This window comes from Polyodon spathula, chromosome 12, assembly GCF_017654505.1.
Source record: "Polyodon spathula isolate WHYD16114869_AA chromosome 12, ASM1765450v1, whole genome shotgun sequence".
Lineage (NCBI taxonomy): Eukaryota > Metazoa > Chordata > Actinopteri > Acipenseriformes > Polyodontidae > Polyodon > Polyodon spathula.
In genome coordinates this window covers 10,623,401-10,645,672 of record NC_054545.1, presented here as the reverse complement: position 1 = coordinate 10,645,672, position 22,272 = coordinate 10,623,401, and the positions used below count along the sequence as shown (strand labels likewise).

The 22,272-nt window shown below is 36.1% G+C and overlaps 2 protein-coding genes across 3 annotated transcripts in view; both read left to right on the top strand.

Annotated features, from left to right (window-relative positions):
• dph6 (diphthamine biosynthesis 6) overlaps positions 1 to 8,582 on the top strand; it is a 55,963-nt gene extending 47,381 nt beyond the window's left edge. The window contains exons 14-15 of the mRNA XM_041266756.1: positions 3,973 to 4,363; positions 8,139 to 8,582. Coding sequence (XP_041122690.1) covers positions 3,973 to 4,363; positions 8,139 to 8,257 — 510 coding nt within the window. The 3' untranslated portion in view covers positions 8,258 to 8,582. The remainder of the gene's footprint in view (positions 1 to 3,972; positions 4,364 to 8,138) is intronic.
• Positions 8,583 to 12,732: 4,150 nt separating this feature from the next.
• Positions 12,733 to 21,193, top strand: LOC121323763 (zinc finger protein 91-like). Of its 2 annotated transcripts, none has more exons than XM_041264966.1 (2): positions 12,733 to 12,829; positions 14,595 to 21,193. In XM_041264966.1, exon 2 carries the CDS (start codon positions 14,917 to 14,919, stop codon positions 20,416 to 20,418), a length of 5,502 nt encoding a protein of 1,833 aa, XP_041120900.1. In that variant the 5' UTR covers positions 12,733 to 12,829; positions 14,595 to 14,916; the 3' UTR covers positions 20,419 to 21,193. The 2 variants fall into 2 exon arrangements, with proteins under 2 accessions (XP_041120900.1, XP_041120899.1); XM_041264965.1 differs by lacking the exon at positions 12,733 to 12,829 and adding an exon at positions 13,277 to 13,410.
• Positions 21,194 to 22,272: the final 1,079 nt, after the last annotated feature.

The following is a 22,272-nucleotide window of genomic DNA, read 5'->3' as shown; positions in this document are numbered from 1 at the left end:
TGTGTGACCAAGCATTGGCAAGGAGACTCAGAGACAAGAAGGCTTTAGTTTAAGTGCTGACGTGCATTTGTTTACATTATACAAAACTACAAAAACAACAAACAAACCCACACAGCACCTCACCATACCTTCACCATCACAATTCTAAACTAACACTATGATCAACCTTTTTATACATCCCCTTTCCCACATGTTTTTACAGGGAGGTACGTAAATCCCCGCCCGCTTCTTTAGCTGCTGCAGACTTGCCATGCAGCCACCCAAAGTTACAGCGTCGGAGGACAATGCAGCCCTGGGTAGCTTACAGGCAAGGCCACAGGCATCTGGCCAGACCACAGGGGTTGCTGTTGCGTGGTGAGCCAAGGACACCCTGGCCGACCTAGCCCTCCCTCCCCCTGGGCGGCGCTTGGCCAATTGAGAGCCACCCCCTGGGAGCTCCCGTCCTCAGTCATCAAAAGAATAGCCAACCGGCAACGGCCAGACTATAGGGCACATCCTGCACTCCACAGGGAGCACCTTTACTGGATCGGGAGCCCCTTGATCCTTACTTATTCTAAGTGGATCTTGCTGGGGAGAGGTATGGCTGGAATAGCTTCATGCTTACCATTAGTAAATGTCTGCCAATGGTCTTCTTTGGTTAGCAGTGTGCCATGGAGTTGGCTGTAAATGATTTGTAATGAATCCAGCGCTACAACCTACAACCCAGAGGGTAACAGCCAGTCACCAGGAAGAGGAGCCACACTCTGCCAAGTGAGGTTGAAAGACCAAGCTGCTCAGAAACATTCTGAAAAAAACAAATTGTTCCACAATAATTTCCCATATGAAGCATTTATCATTTACCTTTTATCAAAAAGAAAGTATATTATATTGGTTTCTTTAAAGCGAATCTTCTGGTCAAAGTAAAAAAAAAAAAAAAAAAAAAATTGGATGATCAGTGTATTTCTTTACAGCAGGATTGCATATTTAAAGAGCATGACAGCTATTACCATTTCCCTGGAAAGTGATCATTTAGACGTCCGGCACTGCAGCAACAGTGGTATTTAGTTTACATAAGTAAATTTTTAAGTGAAACTTGAAGCAGAGGAAGTGGTTCTGTTATTGAAACAGAGGACTTGCGCTGAGCTAAAGAGTTACTTTCACAATTTTATGAAGTGCCCCTGCTGAGGAGGAAATGTAGGGGAACTGGCTGAGTTTGTGCTATATCAACTCCCTGCTGCTAATAGGCTTTACGCTGTTTCCTTATTATCATATTTACCAGTCAGGTTGCACGCTTTTCAAGCGGCTCCTGTGGCCACGCTAAAAAGAAAATGCATTAAAGAGAGTGCAGTGCGAAGTACATCACTACTGAAAAGATTTAATTCTGTCAGCAAGGGAGCTCACGAGCCATAATGAGTGTGACTATTGCTTTTAATATGGTACTGGAGCTCCCGCACAGGTTCAGATAAGCTGAATAGATGTGATATTTTTTAAAGTAACTTCCTTTTAACTGTCCGTTTTACCACATAAGGTACCAATCACTCACATATTGGTTGAGTCATGCCCTCAAGTGGTTTAAGATGAAGTTGTTATTTTGTATGTAATGCAATCATACTGACTTTCATTTTTGTATATAATTTTTTTTTTTGGCTAATGCACAAAGTGGACTCTTAATATTTTTGGTTAACTCACTTTATGCTATGTGGGATTATGACATAAAATGTGATTAGATTGAAGAACAGCTTTGATGGTGCAGCGATATGTTTCTGTGCTCTTGGGAATTTTTCAGAGACTATAATTGTATTTCATATAAACTTTTTATATAGTTTTACATTTGGTAGTGGTAGAATAAATATTACTGCAGCAAGTAAATTATTTTAATACATTTTAGTCAGAAGCTGTTTCAAACAATAATATATTCTTAAGCATAAAAAAGACTTACAGTTGATTTACACGCTTATATTTTATAAAATGGATAGAAATCTACTTCCAAAGATAACATTTGCAAAATTATTGATTTAACAGCCTTAGACAAGTTGGGAATAATAAGTAGAAAAGTTTATGTCTATATGAATGAATTGACCTGCAAAATGTATGAGACTTATTTCTCAACACCTTGGGCCAACAAAATGGCCTTTAAGACAGAATGAATGCATTTTTTTTCTTTCCCCTGTTTGGTAGCTCCAGTATTTCAAAGTGTTTTGCAGCACTTGGAAGAGAATTAGTATTGACAAGGGTAGAATGTATCTCCTGAAGGAGAATACCTTGCTTTTGTTAACTGCTAATATAACATTTATCTGAAAGAAACTTGGAAGTGGCCTTGACACTCCACTTGAAGCACACGGGTCTGTCTCTCTCTCTGAAAATGTAATTGTGAGTGGTAAGTTTGACAATTTGTGAAAAATTATCCCCAGTTTTCATTCTGATTTTTTAAAGCGAAGATGGTAGATCTGTATGTGCTGTTGGTGCACAATTACGCTTTGCTAAAATGTAATCTGCAGGTAAGTGTAGTGTTCATGTAAACAGCAGAGTGGGTCAAACAGCAATACCTTTATAGAGGAAAGTGCTGGAGATGCTCTTGTCAATAATTTTGTAAGTATATTTCAAAATAAATAGTGTGTAACCTATCATTATTCCTCACTTTCCAAGTTGAGTATAAGTGGATGAAAATTGATCCTGTGAATTGAAAGGGGGGTTAAGTGTTATGGATTTATCGACTGTAGTAGAAAAGACTGTTTTAACTTGCTCGTTTCTTTCCCATTAACAGGTAAGACTGCAATATTATTTCAGAGGTATATTGTAGTGTAAGCAAGTAAATACATTCTGTGGCTAGTAACACAAATACACAGTTAATGGCTCTGTGGATCAAATTCACTTAAACAGGTTCTTGTCTGACAAATTGTGCAGTCATCAACACACTTCTAGTGTGAATACAGAACTTCCTGTAATTGCTAGATGATTGGCTTCCAAGCAACACAACTTTCATCTTATATTTCTAAAGATAATCCTGTGTGTGTTTGTTAGTTTACTTTGTGTTCCACCAAAATAAAGTAATATGGATTGCAATACCTTATACCATTCGAAAAGTAAACACAGAAGTATGTGCTTCTATTTGCTATGTCTCGTTACCCAGCCACGTGGTAAGGTTGGAAATCAAGATAAATAATTCCCCTGGTCCCTTTTTATTTGATTGTATATCACAATTGACTTGACACAATAGAGCAATTTACCCTTATTGTTTGATGAAAGAAAATCAGTATAAAGCCAATAGGAAACAACTTAAATTATTACATTTAGTTGCATGTTTCTTGTTCTGTACCATTGAGAGTATTATTTATTTGTTACCTTTTTATATTATATATATATATATATATATATATATATATATATATATATATATATATATATATATATATATAATAATAACAAAGCTCATTATTTACCATGGTCTAGTAGTTTAACAAAGGTGCCTACAATGTTATCATTTGTGTTCAGACAATAAACCATTAATGCCATATTGCATAGTCACTGTAAAGAACAGTTTCCCATAATCAATGTCACATTGTTTTGCAGTTTTAAAAATATAGATAGATACAGTACCAACACAAATTATGGAAACAACAAACAGAATGACTGGGGGTGAAGATTGTATTGCCATTTTTTTCTTAGTCACAAAGTATATGTATATCCCTGAATAGATAATCTTCTGCTCTTTAAAAAGATTTTGCGTATTTTTAAAGAGATGATGCTGAGATATTTAGTAAGTACGGTAATGTGTCCAAGTGAGGAAAAATGGTCAATAAAATCCTCACACCTAGTGTTGCTGTAAATCGTTTCCATAATTTGTGCTGGTAATGTATAAAGTTGATGGCTCTTCTGTGGTCCACTTCAAATTGGTTGGACAACTGTATGTAGCTTTCAATATTATGGTAGATAAGATGCCAATGTGAGTATATTTTGAGCAAAAACTGGTGCTATTTCATTGCTCTTATGCAGGATGAAGACTATGGTGAAGCAGAAAGAAAATGTGGCCCACTGGTAATTGCTGTGGTCCCTCATCTTCCAAGAGGTGCAGCGGTAGAGTTGCATGTCATTGCAGCCTGTGATGATCCCAGACGGAGGAAATCCTCTCACATGACCAAAGAGCTAACACTCGGCAACATAGAGTATGAAGTACTAGAGTCCAGTTCAGCAGCTTCTGCCACCATCTCCTTATCACTGAGCTTGCCATCATCTCCAGACACAGCGTTGAACACAGAGGACATCATTAAAGATATTTCCGACTCCTTTAACGAAGCTTTGCATAAGCTAGATGACAACCTGTCTCCCCTGTGCTTCAGGGCTTTCTATAAACAAAGCAGCACTGTTGCTAGATTACTTCTCTCAGGTAAGTCTATTCTAACAGAAAATTCTGCAGTGTTTACAAGAAACTCACTGCCCGTGTTCTCTGTATCAAAGATCTTAAAACATGATTATTTAGATTTTTGTATTCACGCATTATGGGTCTTAAATCAGTCGTGGAATACATTTCTCAACTTTTATTTGAGAGCATTCGTAGGGAGAATGATTCTTATAAGCATCATAATGTATTATATCATGCTCCCTTCTACAACAATGCTGGTGCTCTGATGTAAATTAATGCTGTTATGTGGCCACAGAAAACAAAAAGCAGTGTTGCAGGAGGGAGCATTAGCAGTTGATTTAAATAGGTAGCATGTTATTTAGGTTTTGTATTTGTAGCTAAGGATGTTTGTTATCGACCTAGTTGTTGCTTTTGTTTTTGCCTTTTTGTTTCCTCAAACTTGATTTTCACTTTGATTCAGGTGAAACCCATTTATACTGCTAAATACTGTTCCTTGAATAGAAGTACTATGAGTGGAAGGCACTACCTACTGTTGTACCTGTAACGCAGGAATAGAACGCACAAGGTTGTGGTTGGAGTCACAGTGAAAATAGAGGCTGGAAAACAAAAAAGATCTGCAACAAAACAATAAGAGACTTTCAGAAAATGTTGTTTTGCTAATGAGATGAAGGAAAATCCAGTACTTTAAAACCTTGCTTATTACATGATGAAAGTGTTACACAACTCTTCTGTGTTGACAAGAAACACTTGTGTTTTATCTTTGCTGTGTCCTGTGTTATCACAGGGATATAGTTTGAAACATAATCCTAATAGTTTATTTTTTTTATATTTTGTATTCAGATAAAAAAAAAAAAAAACCTTGGCAAACTAACTTTTACTAGATACTACATGGCAATTTAGTGGTCATGCAATTCCCTATTTATAAAACCAGATGCAGTTCTAGAGGGGTGGGGTGGAAATCTACTCTCTGATTTAAAGTAGAAGCCCCATCTATAATGTTATGGTTTTAGAATATCATAGGCTTACAATTTTCTGGGTGTGTTAACGCATATATTTACCGCTGGAACACTTCAGCATTTGATATCCCCAAAAACAATAAAATACATAAATCTTAATAATATATAAGGTTTTGTAACCAATGCAGCTTATGTTGTGAAACTGATTTTGCTCCCGTATGTCATACATAATAAATACAGAGTAGGAGGAATGATAGAAATATGTGTTAGCACCATATAAAATGGAACCATGTTATACTTTGCATTTTTTTTCTACTCAACACTTAAGCTGGTATTGAACTAGAATTTGTTACCTTTTTTCATCAAAATACTGCTTTTGCCTCAATTGATGCCACTGGCTTTGTTTATGGGTCAGAGCTTTTACCCAGAGGATAGTTCCTAAGAAAAGTCAACAGTGGATAATGAGAAGTAACATGCTGGCATTATCAGAAACGTCAGAAGGAATAAACCGTACCCTTTAAAAGGCAAACCATGTTGAAAATAGGAAGCCTATTTCTAGATGTCTAAACTTTATTGTCTCATGGGTTTAGGCTGATAGGTGGACATTTAGCTCTGACAGGCTGTTCGTTATCTAATGCCCTTTATGTGCCATACAACTTAATAATGTTACCAGAATTAAATTCAAGAGTAAACATTTTAAAATTAAGTTCAAATGTGTTATTTCCAGCTTACATATTTTGAAGGCATCTACACATATAAAGAATTGCCTTTTTAAACTGTGTGCTACACATTCCTATACAGTATGACTGTGGTTGACACAGTTGGAGATTGTTGCTGAAGTTCTGAATGACCTTTTTTCTAGGAGTAGAAACCACCACTTTTCATATAAATTAATATATAAATGGCTTTTTTTTTTTTTTTTCTTTGGGCAAAGTGAGAATGACTAGAGACCCCGGAAGGCAGCAGCTGGAAACAATAACAGGCAATTGAAAAGCTACAGGGACAGAAAATGTTGTTGATTTCACTTTTGAAATCAACAACATTCTGTGTAATTTCCCATTTCTCTGTGGTTTGTTCAGGCACCTTGACCTAAATGAACAATTTGCATGATCTAATGGCTGCTAATTATGCAGTTGTTTATCGGTTAATTTGAAACAGTTTGAAATTCACTCTACCACAAAAAACTACTGTGCTTTAGCCTTTCACTCACTTTAAAAGCCCCAAAGCCCCAGCAGACATTACAGATTTCGCACAAAAATCCTTATTTTTGTTGGACCATTTATATTCCCCTTGGAGCATCTTTGTGCAGTAAAAACACACATCTAAAAACAGAATGCACCAGACTGTGAACAAAACTAAAGTACCAATAAAGTACTCGGTGCATATTCTTTTAGAAAAAGTTAGTGATAACGGTATGTATTTTTGTCTCCAGATTGTACAGTATTGTACACATTTAGTCTCTCTATTGGCTGCCTTAAAAACAGCCTCCTATTATCCTATAATCATAACCAATGATCATATCCAGTCCAGATCTGTAATTGAAAACACAGGACTTCCAAAGGCAAAACAAGTTAATACTGCATTTAAAACAGGCCATGGTAAAACAATAATCTAAAAAAAAATGTTTTTTTTTTTTTTTTTTTTTTTTAATTGTCCAAAGACTTTATTTGAAAGAAAAAAAAAATCATATTTGTTTATATAGTGAATCCCTCTTGAGGTGTAGGAATTCACTGAAAGGAGCATTTAAGCAGGATATGATAAAGCAGGACTTTTGCAAATGCCAAATGTGTACCAAGGCAACCCCTAGAAACACATTAATTTACACTATAGTAAACACCCTTTCAGTGGTGCCTACAGCCACGTTTAACAATATTTAATGAGTCACCTTCCCCAGTTGCCGCTGTTAAGATATGACCCTGGAGGGCACAACATAACCAACATACATCCAGCAACAGTGTACAAGAACGACCTTGCCCCATGCTTGCATAATATCTTTATAAGACAAGAGGGAGTCAAGAATCAATTTAGTTATTTAGAATACACATGAAAATGTGTGCAACTACCAGATTGTTCCATTATATAAAAGTGAATTCTTAGATGCACCATGTAACTAGTCTTTTATCAGACTAGTGTTGTTTGCAGACGGCTTTAATTACAATGTACGACGAAACCAGATTTGGATGGATCAGTTTAAATGATGCTTTAACAAACAGCTAATCATGTATTAACAATGCACAGTCCACTTCAATCACCTTCTAACATACCCATGCTTTTGCATCAATCTTGGCAGAGCACTTTTTTTTTTTTTTTTAAATCTACCCTATAGTGACCATATGCTTTGACTGCTAGGAGATCAATGGCATGCTACAATCTGCCAGGGATTTAATGACATCAGTAATTTGTGAATAGTCTTGTCAATCCTGATCGAAGGGTTAAGTGCTTTACTGACCACAGGGCACATCTTTTGGGATAGGGGGTCTAAGTCCATAGTTGGGAACCTAATCCCATGTTTGACAGCTCTTGGTTTGCATTGTGTGAATGTATACCTTAAGCAAAACGGTCTGATGATTCAAGAATTTCTAATTAGCTTGAAAAAATCTATTACACGTGTCAAACTATGTAAAATAAAACTAAAACAAACAAATATAAACTTTACTCCTTTGGTGCTAGTCCTCATTTTTGGTGGATATTTTAACACTCATCGGGAAATTATAGTTAATTCATTCTTTTATGGGTCTTTATCAACTAAGTGCTTTAAAAAATGGTTGTGGAGATAAAAAGAACTGGATCTGTATTATCTCATGAAGTGATATATTGTATAATATGTTTTTCTTTTTCTTTAGGTTTTGTGCAGTCTATGAAGCAATCGTCAGATGATAGGAGCTCAGCAGTGTCTTTGGTGCCAGTAGAGGATTTGCCATTCTCGAGAACTCTGCACATTGCTTGCTGGTTAAGCAAATAGCGTGGAAGAGGACAGCTTCACGCGATTATGTTTTGCTTATCACTTTGATATACATGTTTGTTGCTTGATAATTTTTTAATTTTACTACAATACTTGGTATCAGTCTAGCTTTTTGGGCACAGCTGGGATCTGGGAGCAGATTTCTAACCCAGTGCAACATGATATTTGTCGTAACATGTCGGGGGTGGTCTCAGATTGGCCTTTCAAGAAATGCTGCAGTTAGACTGATAATACTTTGTTATTAGTAACCACCAATATTGATAACAATACATGGAAAATAATGTATGTGCTTGAATTAATGTCATTTGTAAAGCAATTTAGTGTTTCTGTGATATATATATATATATATATATATATATATATATATATATATATATATATATATATATATATATATATATGTATCAAGTTTTTTTTTTTTTAATATTAAACACATGGATTGTATATTAACCAATATCAACAAAAAACACAATTATTTCCCAAACACTGAATACATTTGTTTTGTCTTATTGAAGTAACAGTTTTGCTCTTTTGTTTTTGTTTTGTTTGTCGTTTGTCAAGGGGCCACATATTTTCCCCCTATGCTGTAAGGGATTCTAGCTCTCAGTTTTTAATGAAGAAATGTACACTGTATATTCAAATTGTTTTAACACCCTTTGTATAAAAAAAAAAAAAAAAACACCATTAAAAAAAAGAAAGTCTGCAATGTTAAGAAGGTCTAAATGAATACATCTTTGTTGAAATAGGATCCCACTATGAAAAAGATGCGTCTGGGCCTATTTCTGCAGAATCCAAATGCCTGGTCAAACTTTTTGTAGTAGCTAAATTATTTACACTTTGTTTTCATTTTTGTGATCCTTGTCTTCATGCTTCCTTTGCTGAAAGGTGTTATTACTGTGTACTGGCCAATCAGCCTCAAGTAGCTGAAAAGATTAAACCACCGTATATTCACTATTGATTCAAGTACTGTCAAGTAAATAAGAATAGCCTGTTAGGAACACTTCTTCTGTCAAGACTTTTTATTTTAAAGCAGAACCCAACAATTTACTATTTGTGTTTTTTTTTTTTTTTTTTAAAAGAACATTTATTTAAAAAGGCAATTGAAATATACCTTTACTTCTATTGCAGTAAATATTGTACCTAAAATTATAGTGCCCTGGCAGCTTATTGATCCAAACCACTATTAGTAATGTGTTTTTTTTTTTTTTTTTTTGCAGCGGTTAAAAGCAGGTCCAATAGAAATTCACAATAATGAGTTTTCTTGGAGATGCAATAAGGTGGTTTATAGACTCCAAAAGAGTGTTTTAAAAATCGTTGAATATTTTAATAATTCATACAACTAACTTATTCAACAGACATAACTACAGGCATCTCCAATACCTTGGTATGCATGTTTAAAGGTGTCACTAGCAAGAACTTTCAGCCTTGGCACATCAGAAAGATAAATCTAGGTTTTTTTTTTTTTTTCAGATATTTACTAAAAAATTTGACTTATTCAAGGAATGGAATATTGGTAATTCTTTATATTGCATGGCATAAATTAATATTAAATAGATATGCAATTGCATATTTGTGGAGTGCTTGGGATATAATTGTCACATGCACACTTTGACCAGTCTTGGCCATAAAAGTTTGTAGCTCTTGCAAAGTTGCCATTGGCCACTGGGTAGCCTCTCTGATCAGTCTCCTCCTTGCTCGGTCATCCAGTTTGGAGGGACAGTCTGATCTAGGTAAGGTCTTGGTGGTGCCATACACCTTCCACTTCTTAATAATTGTCTTGACCGTGCTTCAAGGGATATTCAAGGCTTTGGTGGTCATGGTTGAATCTTTGCTTTGAAATGCACTACCCAGCAAAGGGAACCTACAGGAACTGTTGAATTTAACCTGAAATCATGTGAATCACTACAATTTAACACAGACGGAGGCCACGTAACTTGGTTTGTGATTTTGAAGGCTATTGGTTACACCTGAGCTAATTTAGGATTGTTATTACAAGGGAGGTGGACACTTATCCAACTTAGCTATTTCAGTTTTTATTTTAAATTAATTTTCTACAAATTTCTAGAATTTCTTTTTCGCTTGGAAGTTGTGGGGTAGGATGTGTAGATAAGTGAAATTATATATATATACAGCTCTGGAAAAAATTAAGAGACCACTGCAAAATTATCAGTTTCTCTGGTTTTACTATTTATAGGTATGTGTTTGGGTAAAATGAACATTTTTCTTTTATTCTATAAACTACTGACAACATTTCTCCCAAATTCCAGGGTCATTCATGCCAAAGCTGCCCGATTCCAGCCTTGCTGAAGCACCCCCAGATTCATCACCGATCCTCCACCACATTTCACGGTGGGTGCGAGACACTGTGGCTTGTAGGCCTCTCCAGGTCTCTGTCTAACCATTAGACAACCAGGTGTTGGGCAAAGCTGAAAATTGGACTAATCTGGGGGTGCTTCATAAAGGCTGGAATCGGGCAGATTTGTCTTTGTGAAGGACGCATGAATCAAGCCAAGTACAAGGTTGTCCTGGAAGAAAACTTGCTTCCTTCTGCTCTGACAATGTTCCCCAACTCTGAGGATTGGTTTATCAAGCAGGACAATGCTCCATGCCACACAGCCAGGTCAATCAAGGTGTGGATGGAGGACCACCAGATCAAGACCCTGTCATGGCCAGACCAATCTCCAGACCTGAACCCCATTGAAAACCTCTGGAATGTGATCAGAATGCTTTGAGGGCTAAAATGAAATTAATTTTGCTTTGTTATTATTGTTATATTTTCTGTTCAGAATTAAAGCCACATTACAAAATCAGATATTATTTTATCTACAGTTTCAGTTAAATTTTGTTATAATATTATTAAAGCACATACCCCAGGAAGAATACATGTAAGAACGCATTACATTGAACAGATTATGACAATAATGTATTACTTATTAAAAAGTGTAACAAAAATATAAACCACAGTGCCAGTATAGTTAAGGCTCACTTTACAACCTTTCTGTGTACTTTAGGCAAACCATCTTTAGGGTGGACTTTTTGCTCTTTGGTCAGTGTGCTATGCATCACACTTTGGACTATACTAAAAGTACAACAGCTACAATGCTATGTCTGTTTTTACTGGAAATGTGGTGTTTAACTCTTGAAGTTTATTACGAATGCATTAATTTGAGGATGCTGCCATCAAGTGGACATAATGTATACAGTAATTTATAAAGGTAATGGTTGTACTAATGCTGTTTTAAAGAAGCATTTGCATAATGTATGCATTGAATGATGTTATATATGAATTGACTATATTATGAGTTTGTGAACATTGTTCAGTATACCAGTTGTACTTAAAAAAAAAAAAAAAAAAAAAATCTGTTTCACTGCAATTCAATTATGCATGTCTAACAAAAAGAATCTCATGTAGAATGTGCAAGTTGAAGTGGATCCCACAGTGCCTGACCTGGATGTGCATGCAATTAAAAAGTTAGAGAACACCATAATTACTTTTACAGCATCGCCCCTACTTGTTGTAAATAAATAAATAAATATGTTTAATGTTTATATCGACATACTATGGGTCGTTTATTAACTGTAGAATTGCTAAGTAAAACAAAAGTCCCTTAACACGTGTCAAAATGGAAAATAAATTAGAGTATTCATGCGGAGCTAAGTGGGAGAACTGCAGTGTTTTCTGGCCTTAACAGCGCAGGATGAATTGTGTGATATGAAAGTAGTGACCTCTGTTGGTATCAGAGGGTATTGCATATAAAAGTAAGTTGAGTATTGTAGTATAGTTTTCTCCCAGTGATGAATTTAAGTGTGTCAACGCGGTTACTGAGAATCTATTTAAAACGTTCACTAGGACACACTGATGACTCCTTAAAGGCTGTAGTCACTTAACCCTAACTGACACTACGTGAAATTTGCTGTACGTGCACTGCTTTTTTTGCTGAACAGGCTCTTTGACCTTGTAATTAACTTTGAATTTAGTCACTTAAATTTTGGTCGAAACAAGGAAACCTTTGGCAAAATTTGGTTGATACACATGTGTTTAACTATGTATATGTTTATATATATATATATATATATATATATATATATATATATATATATATATATATATATATATATATATAACAACACAAATAAAACAACAGTTTATGTTGAGCCAGTCCAGGTTTTACTATGAGGTTTAGTGTTATAGACCTTTATGGCAGTGTTGTAAATCCAATGAGGCTCATAGTAAAACATGGAAAGGGATTTTAGAACGGAATGTAAATAAACGAGACGTAATTGGTGCTATTTCATGATTGTACCATGTAAATAAAATCCATTCGAAATAATAACATATACAGTGGTTGCAACAAAGTTTTGAAGATGCGTTAAGATTCGAATTAAAAGTACATTTTTAATAATTTTAGCTAGGAACCAAAGTAATAGAAGCAATGTTTCCACCGGTTTCTAAATGCAAAGTTATTGCTGTCAAGCTTGTTGTTTGGGAAGTGCACGCTGATGAGAAACAGTGTACAGAATTATAGTAATTTTACTGAATACATCTATAGGTTTGAAGTTGGGTTGATAATGGTACGTTATTTGTTTAAATTGTTTTGTTTTGTTTTTGTTTTTTTGTAAATTTGCTTGTCATTCATTTCACATTACACTGCATGTGATATACGTTAGCATTCATTTACTATCAATTTGAAACCAATGCCAATGTTCTCGAGCTTAAAGTCCACAAATTACAGGGATTCAAAGATACGATAATAAGTTTCTCTTAAATGTCGTTGGTAAAATGTAGATCGCTTCTTTCTGCTTTGTGAGTAGGATGCGGTTTGATTCCCATGATCCCCTAGCTGAGACCGCAAAAGTAGGGTGTTTCTTTTCCTTCTTTATTAAAATACTTTCTTGTGCATATCGTTTTTTTTTTTTTTTCGGAACAGCAGACGTTCCGAGAGCGAGGGGATTGAGGAATTGGTTATTTTGTTTTAATTATTATTTCGTGAAGACACAAACAAATTCCTGTTACAGGAAATGCACTCTCCCAACTGACTCTAGGGAGAAGTCGAGCAGTGAGCTGTCGTCTTGTTTTGTTCGGTGTTACAGGATTTTGGCGTGAGCTATCCAGATATTCGGATGTCAGGATAAAGCTTGAGTAGCAATGAAAGGTACGTTTTATTATACATGCTTTTTTGAGGAGGATATGTATTCCGAGGGGCGGTTATAAAGCAGTTTTTTTTGTTAAACAACTAGTCTGTATGGGCGTATAGTAGGTGGTTACTGAGACATATGGCAATAATAGCCCTTCATGGGAATGGTGATATTGGTAGTAAATGAAAAATAGTACATTATTTGTACATCTGAGAGAAATTGGATGTACTGGATGTAAAACAACAAATCATATTTAACGACAATGTAACACCGGTAGATAGCTATATATACACCTTACAACTGGAGTCCAAGAGTTTTTGAGGATATGCGTTTGTGCATTAGGATAGACTCATCACCACTCACATCTTGGGCAGATAACACTATGTAACACAATTTTTGTTCCTGGGTAGTAAATGTTATTTCCTAATTGCTTATGCCTCAAAAGTACAGAAAATGGCTATTATTCCCCACAAACTTTGCTTTTGTGACCAGGACAGTGATATTTCAAAATATCACTATTTCCAATGGGAAAACGGACAAATGTGTGTCTTTTCGTTCACATAGTCAGAAAAAAACAACATATGAATCCAAATTAACATGTATGTATACTAAAGTAATACAAAAATGACTACAAAAGATTTAGAAGTGAGTAGTTTTTTGAGATTTACAATTACAAATAAGTAATACACAAGTATACTTTTTGTTTTTAATGCGATGATGTTAGGGTTATTTTCTGTGCCCTGGATATTATTTAAATAATTGCAGCTGTATACAGTAGCTATTTGGAAAGCAATCAGGAAGCCAACTACATATTTTATGAATCCTGGTTATTAATGTAGGCTTAAGTTTGAATGTAATTTCAATTATATATAGCTTAACTATATATATATATATATATATATATATATATATATATATATATATATATATATATATATAACAGGCCAAAACATTTATGATGGGCATCTTATGATCCATTATTTTAATGCTCATTTGTCACTAAGGTAACACTTGATTCTGTAACCCATCAAAAGCAATTTTTTTGGGATGTTAACACAGTGTTCAATCTACAATCAACTGCTCCGCAATATCACATTTCTAGGGAGTACCCAAGTTCACTATGCATTACTGTATTACTTGATTTAATTATTTATGATGTTTCAGTTTTAACAATTATTTTACTGTTTTTACTTTTTTTCAGGATTGGTGGGTATTATTCATAATGAAAAAAGAAACGCAAACTTCAGGAACATGAGGGAAATCAAGAACTAGAATGTTTAACCAGAGTTAAAAGGCATTATCCACATGGGACAGAAAACGTTTGCATAATTTACTCTCGTGAAGACGAGGAGGCAGTCATCACCTTTAAAAGGGCTTGAACAAATTAAGATTTGAAATGCTTCATTAGGGGAATGGAGGATATGATCTCATTGCTTTTGGCAGGAGTGCATAGAGTTTTACTCAAATTGTAGTCGTAGCCTCACAGCTTTTTAAAAGCACTAACTAAAACAGCCATTTTTAAAATGAACAGTGGCTTGGAGACTTTCCACACAAATGCACAGCAGTGTACTTCCACCTCAAGTGAACCATTTACAGACTTTGCATTTGACAACGGCATTAAAACAGAAGGGGAGCACCGGGACACACAAAACGTTAAAAGGAGTAAAATGATGCATCAGTGCACTGTTTGTTTGAAGTTGTTTAAATTTGCATCAAAACTTGAACGCCATTATCTCATCCACACTGGGCAAAAACCTTTCACATGTTTTGTTTGTGGTCGAGCGTTTAGACAACCCATACATTTAAAAAAGCATCAAGAGACTCATACAAAAGATAAAGATAATATTCAGCATGTGGAATTCATGAATGGGAATGAATCAATCGATCCCCTCCATTGCCAAACTAATAATGAAGATTATGAGTCCAATGTTACACATGGCAACCCTTTGCACTTATTTCCTAATGTCCAGGAACTAGACCAAAGGCAGTCAGAACAGCTTGAAGTTAATAGTAATATAATCCCTAATGATCTGCATGGAGTTAATTGGAGTAGCTCCAATGGTATTGACACTTCTGATTGGTCAGAATTGGAGAGACAGGCTACACTGAAACAAATACTTCAGGAGCATCAGTTTAACTCTTCTAGCGAAAGGAAAATAGTCAGTCATAACAGGAGAGTTCATCAGTGCACAGTTTGCCAAAAATGCTTCAATTCTCCTTATAAACTTCAAAGACATTTCCTTATTCATACAGGACAGAAACCTTTTCAGTGTTCCGATTGTGGCAAGAGTTTCAGACAGTTAGTGCATTTAAAACTCCATAAACGTACCCATGAAGAACCAAGCACTTCAATGCATTCCTTTGAAAATGTGGAATTTGGAAATCGGAACATCTCTACTAACTGCCAGCAACATCCCAATGATAGTAAGTCCAATGAGTTTGAGGATAATTCTGGTATGTCTCTACAGTCTTACAAACTTCAAGACCAGGAGTTCAGTACTTCAGAGATACCTGGAATCAGTGACAGTGCTTTTTCAGATTCTTATCATGTAGAAGGATGTGCATTCAGTAGCAGTACAAATTTAGAATACAAGTTGACTGAGAAATGTCTTGAAACAGAAAATAAATCTGCACACAGGTCTCCCAAAGGCAGACTGAATATGAAACATCAGTGCACAGTGTGTTTGAAATGCTTTAATTCCCCTTCCAAACTGAGTAGGCATTCTCTTATTCATACTGATCAGAGACCTTTTAATTGTCAGGAATGTGGGAAGACCTTTAGGCAGCTTGCACATCTAAAAGTTCATAAAGAGACTCACAGAAACAATAGCACCATTGGACATTCTTTTCAACAGGGTGTGGTTTTGGATTCAGATAAAATTGATAACCAGGAGCAAAGTCATGATGAACATCAGCCCTCGGTCTGTGAGGTCAATCCGGCCATCTCTTCGCAGCCATATAACCCTCTAGAGCACATACCTAAGTGCATATATATTCCTTCTAAAGTGGAATATTCAATGCACCAACGAACCCCTAACAGTTCATCCACCAATGTAGACAGTTTAACAGAGTCTGCACTTGCATACAAGTTTAAAACCGAAAGGGACCACGTAGGTGATGATTGCATTCATGCAAGGTTAAATTCTGCAAGCAAAAATGAAAGGCATAACTGCTCTGTATGCTTTGAGTCTTTTAAATTTGCTTCAGAACTTGAACGTCACTCTCTAACCCACGCAGGACTGAAACCTTTCAAAGGTCCTGAGTGTGGTATTATATTCAGGAAGGCAGCTCTTTTGAAAAATCAAGTGAAGCACACAGAACTGGGTGATTTCAAATACACTTTTCAGAAAGAAGAATTTGAGAATGAAGGTGATTATATTGATTCAACACAAAACCAAGATTTAAAAAGCCCAGCTAAACCTGATATCGAATGCCAAGAAAAACAACCAGACTTGCTTCCTGAAAGACCTTCACAGTCTTACAGTCTTGAAGAGCATGAATTGGAGAAGATAGATGAACTTCAACTTAACATTATCATAAAACCAGAAGACCCAGGTGATTGTTGGCAAGCTAATAATACTGATGATGTTATGGAAGCCACAACATCTGAACAATGCTTAACATCAAAACCTATTCAACAAAAACTTTTGTTCAGCCCATCTTCTGAAAAGCAAAGCAATAAAATTAGGAGTAAAGTTTATCGGTGCATTGTGTGCTTGAAATGCTTTGCCTCTCCTTACAAGCTTCAAAGACATTTTCTAATTCATACAGGACAGAGACCTTTTAATTGTTTTGTTTGTGGCAAGACGTTCAAGCAGCTGGACCATTTAAAACTACATCAACGGACCCATGCAAGAATGGAAACTTTACAGTTAGAGGAGTTGAAGAGTGGCAGTGACTATCTAGCTCATCAACAAAACAGTAGAGAAAGTAACTGTCTGGAGTCTGTTGTTAGATCTGTCCTCTCTTTTCAAGTGTGTGACGAGGATAAACCTGGACAATCTTCTGTCCGCACTGCTTCTGAGTTAGATGAACACAGACGTATGAATGGTTTCCGCACAGATGAAGCACTGGAATGCTCTGAAGCTAAGAGTTATTTTTCAGCAGAACAGATGTCTCAAGAAGATCTGCTTGGCACTCAGACAGTTAAAAAGCATAGACTGCACCCATGCTCCATGTGTTTGAAATGTTTTGATTGTCCTTCCAAACTTCAGAGACATTATCTTACTCATACTGGGCAGAAACCATTTCGCTGCTTTGCTTGCGGTAAGGAATTTAGGCAGGCAATCCACTTAAAAGTGCATCAGCGTACACATAGCAAATGGAGAACTTTTAAAAGTTCCTTTCAGCAGCAGAAGTTTTTTAATGCAAGCAGCGTAAACGGCAGTGAACTGAACCACAGTAACCACAAATCTTCTCAAGGAGGATTCTGCCCTGATACAGTTTCAAAATCTGGAGCTCTTCAAGACCATAATTTAAAGCAATTGGAAAAATTAACTGAGCTGGACAACTTCTTTGAAATTGAAGACGATGCTCAAAGTAACAGAAGAGTCTATCAGTGCTCTAAATGTTTAAAATGCTTTAGTGCCCCATCGCAACTGGAGAGACATTACTTGATCCATACTGGGCAGAGACCTTTTGAGTGCCACATATGTCAGAGGGCATTTAGGCAGTCGTCACATTTAAAAGCCCATTACAGCACTCACAAAGCATTGAATTTAACCCAAGACCAAAACCACACAGAGAACAAAATGTCTGTGGATGAGGGTGTGTCTGACATTGTGTCTGAGGCTTATATCCCTCAAGACCTAAAAGTAAACCAATTAGAGCAGCTCACTGAAGCCATCGTCTCCTTAGAGTCTGACAGAGTTCAAACAAATGTCTCAAGTGAAAGTGCAACCATTGTATCCACAGACAAAAAGAACAGCTCCGCAGAACAAGATTCCTCCCAACACTGCTCCAGTGGAGATGGAAAAACCGTTAAGAGACGTATCCATCGGTGCTGTGTGTGTCTGAAAAGCTTTAATTGCCCTTCCAAACTTCAGAGGCATTATCTTTCGCATACTGGGCAGAAACCATTTGAATGCTATGATTGTGGTAGGAAATTTAGACAGCTAACACATCTAAAAAGACATCAGCTAAGCCACACCAGTAGAAGAACTTTGAAAAGTTCTTTACAGCAAAGGCAGCTTTGGAATGCAAGCAGAGTTAACAGCCAAGCAATTAATCAAAATGAACACGATTCTCAGGGTGATATTATATCCCCGCCTGGTGCCCTTCAAGACCACAATCTAAAGCAATCTGAAATTACTGTCTCCTTAAAGTCTGATGAACCAAAGATAGAAGAATTTGTTCTCAGTGGTACCAGCAAGACTAGCTTTGGGAACGAACAAAGGCCTATTGCCCACACTCCTGATAATCAAGAGCATGTTCAGAGTAGTAAAAGGGTTTATCAGTGCTCTAAATGTTTAAAGTGCTTTGATGCCCCATCTCAACTAGAACGACACTATCTGACTCACACTGGGCAAAGACCTTTTCAATGTTATATTTGTTCTAAGGCGTTTAGGCAGTTATCACATTTAAAAACACATCAACGCACCCACAGTGATGTAAAGCTGGAGCAGAGCTTGTCTCGGTGTGAGGGAGCTGACACTGCTTCCCAATTATGTATCCCTGAAGAGCAAAACCAGAACCAAACAGAGCAAGTATCAGAAATCCGTGTTCCTTTCGAGTTACGGGATTGTTGTTCCAGTACCAATGAAATCTCAGAATATGGCAGAGATAGCGAATGTCTTCCAGCAGAGCAGGCGCTTTACATGCATCGGTCCAACTCGCATGCAGGAGAAAACAAACCCAGCAAACGAAAAGTACATCAATGTTCTCTGTGTCCCAAGAGCTTCAATTCCCCTTCTAAACTGGAAAGGCATTTTCTTATTCATACTGGCCTGAAACCCTTCAAATGTTATTTATGTGCTAAGTCATTTAGGCAGCTTTGTCATTTACAGAATCATCAGCACACCCATACTGAATGGAAATTCTGTTCTATTCAGCAAATTGATTTTGAGAACAAGCATTCCAACAACCGGAAGCATCAGTCAGAAGTGAAACCATCCTCTGGACAGATGAATTCTGATGCCCTTGTGTATTCAACCGCCTCCCTTCAAACGGAAGAACCAAAAGCATCAGAGCAGCAAAAATCAGTTTCAGAGCCAGTTGAACTGGATACAAATCAGTCATCACAATGGAACGACACTTTTGATGAGAAAGGTGTATTATTGAATCAGACTGTCGAAGACAATCTCGCCACAACGACTAAAAGCATAGAAAATGTCCAAAAGACCAAGAGGATTCACCAGTGCTCTGAGTGTGAGAAAAGTTTTGCTTCCCCTTCCAAGCTTCAAAGACATTACTTAATCCATGCTGGGGCAAAGCCTTTTGAGTGCCCTGTGTGCAACAAGACATTTAGACAGGCTGCACATTTAAAAGTCCATCAGAGAGTTCATTCAAAATGGTTTGATGGCACAAATTCCTGTGAACAAACAGAGCTTGAGACTGTGGATTCTGCTAACAGTGAGGATCAGACACATAATGTGCACCAGGCACCTCTATGTGAGGACAGTCCCAAAGTCACTTCACAGTATTCTGTGAACAAGGTGCATGCATCAGGGAAATCGGAGAAATCACCACAAATTGATTTTGTTTCCCTTCCTGAAAACCCAAATGAAGTCTGGTGCGACTCTAGTCCGAGTGAACTATTTAAATGTTCAGCATGCTGCAGTTTTTTTGTAACAGAAAAGATGCTACAAGAACACTCGTGCACATCTAATAATCAAGTAAAAGAAAAAAATGCTAACAGAAACCTTTATCAGTGTGCTATATGTTTCAAAAGTTTTGATTCCCCTTCAAAGCTTAAAAGACATTATCTCATTCATACTGGACAGAGGCCCTTTCAATGTTCTGTGTGTAACAAGACGTTTACACAGCCATGTCATTTAAAAACTCATCAACTAACTCATTTCAAGTAATGAAATGAAACCTGTGTGTGTGTGTGTTTTAATAACATTACAAGTGCATTACAATACATTCTGAATCTAGCTCCCCCTCCCATACCCTACCAATGAGAAAAGCGAGACACCAACTATATACGCCATTTTTCAAAGAAGGTATAATATATCATTTTAATGAAACGGACACATGCCTGAACTTTCAAATGCCCTATCTGTATAATTTTTAACTAATAATTAAAGTAAATAAAGTCTACCTGATCTTATTTGGATACCATATTCATCAGCTTTTAAGATCCCACAAAATATAATTTTGATCACCTTGCTTTTACGTAGCGTTCTCGCCATGCTCCTCCTCACTGATTCTCACTGCTTGTTGTAATTTGTGTTTTCTGTGTTAAGTACATGTTAAATTATTATTATTGTATTTTTAATTGCTGATTGTACTTAATGCTTGACAGTGTATTATAACTATTAGCGACTGTTGCATCTCAATGTTTTTATTTTTTTGTGTGTGAAATATCTTCCTAAATTATACAGTTAATTGTTTCAATGATGACTTAAGTGAGAATAAATCTAAATAAGGACCATGCTGTTTGAGGGGGCTCATAGAACCAGGAAACCAATAAACATTGTTATCTGCTGTTGGTAGTTTGTGCAGCCTGGCAAATGCAAACATGTTTCTCTGTATCATGGATGAAGTGAGATTACACCTGGAATAATGTTTTCTTATATTAGTATAGAAAGATAGTGTGGTGTATAGAAAAGCTTACTGTTTTTTTTTTTTTTTTTTTTTTTTTTTAAAGGCTTTTAACTTTGGCAATGCGGTGATCAGATAATATTGACTATTTTCATAATTCACATTCTATCATTGGGTGTTTTCCTTATTGCTGACACACCTAAAAGGATAAACTGAAGTAAAGAAGCATTCCTCATGAAAGAGACCCAGCTGCTAAATCTCTAACGCTATTTTAATCAGCTTTTAACTCAGTGGCATCAACACGGTCAACTCGGCAAACTGGATGCAAGTAAAAAAGTGAAATATCGTAAGCTTCACTATGACCCAATTTAGCAACTTTTGTTATATTTGTGATGTTTTACAATTTATTATTTGTAAGTTCATCTGAATATTTTTAATCTTCTTTTTTTTAATGAATAAAAAAGTTTCTTGCAGCTTTTTAGTCTTGTGTGTGTATGTGTGTTTTGAGCATGTAAACCACAGATGACCTTGGCCCTTATCAACAATGGTAGCTGGGAGGTAAAAGTTACACAGCCTTTGTATGTATGTATGTTTGTTTGTTTTTTCTCAATGTGAAAAAGGTGGATCCAAAGAAAGACCCACTAGAGCATCCATAGTTTGTCAACACTGCATAAATCAGCTGGGGAACAATATCATGCTCTTGCTGGCGACAATGCCCATGCTTGCTTTGAAATGCATGGCTATTGTGGGAACACCATGACCTTTCCAGATACTTGTAGAAATCTACTTTAATTTCACCTGCTGTGTTTGAAAAAAAAAAAAAAAAAAAAAAAAAAAAGTGGGATTATGTTAAATAGGACTGAAATGGAAGGACAGATTAATCTTTATCATGCAAAATATATTTTTGTTCTTAAATACAATAAAACAGAAGCATTACCCCACTATACTCAGTAAAATATTAATAACAGTAGAAATGCATTACAATACATACTGAATCTATCTTGTCCTTACATGCAGTACCAATGAAAAAAAAAAAAAAAAAAAAAAAAAAAAAAAAACATGAGACAATACATGCCAGGGTATTGTACAGTATATGATTTCAATGAAACTGACGGACCTGAACTTTCAAATGGCCTGTCCATATAATTTCGAACTAATAATGAAAATAAGTCAAC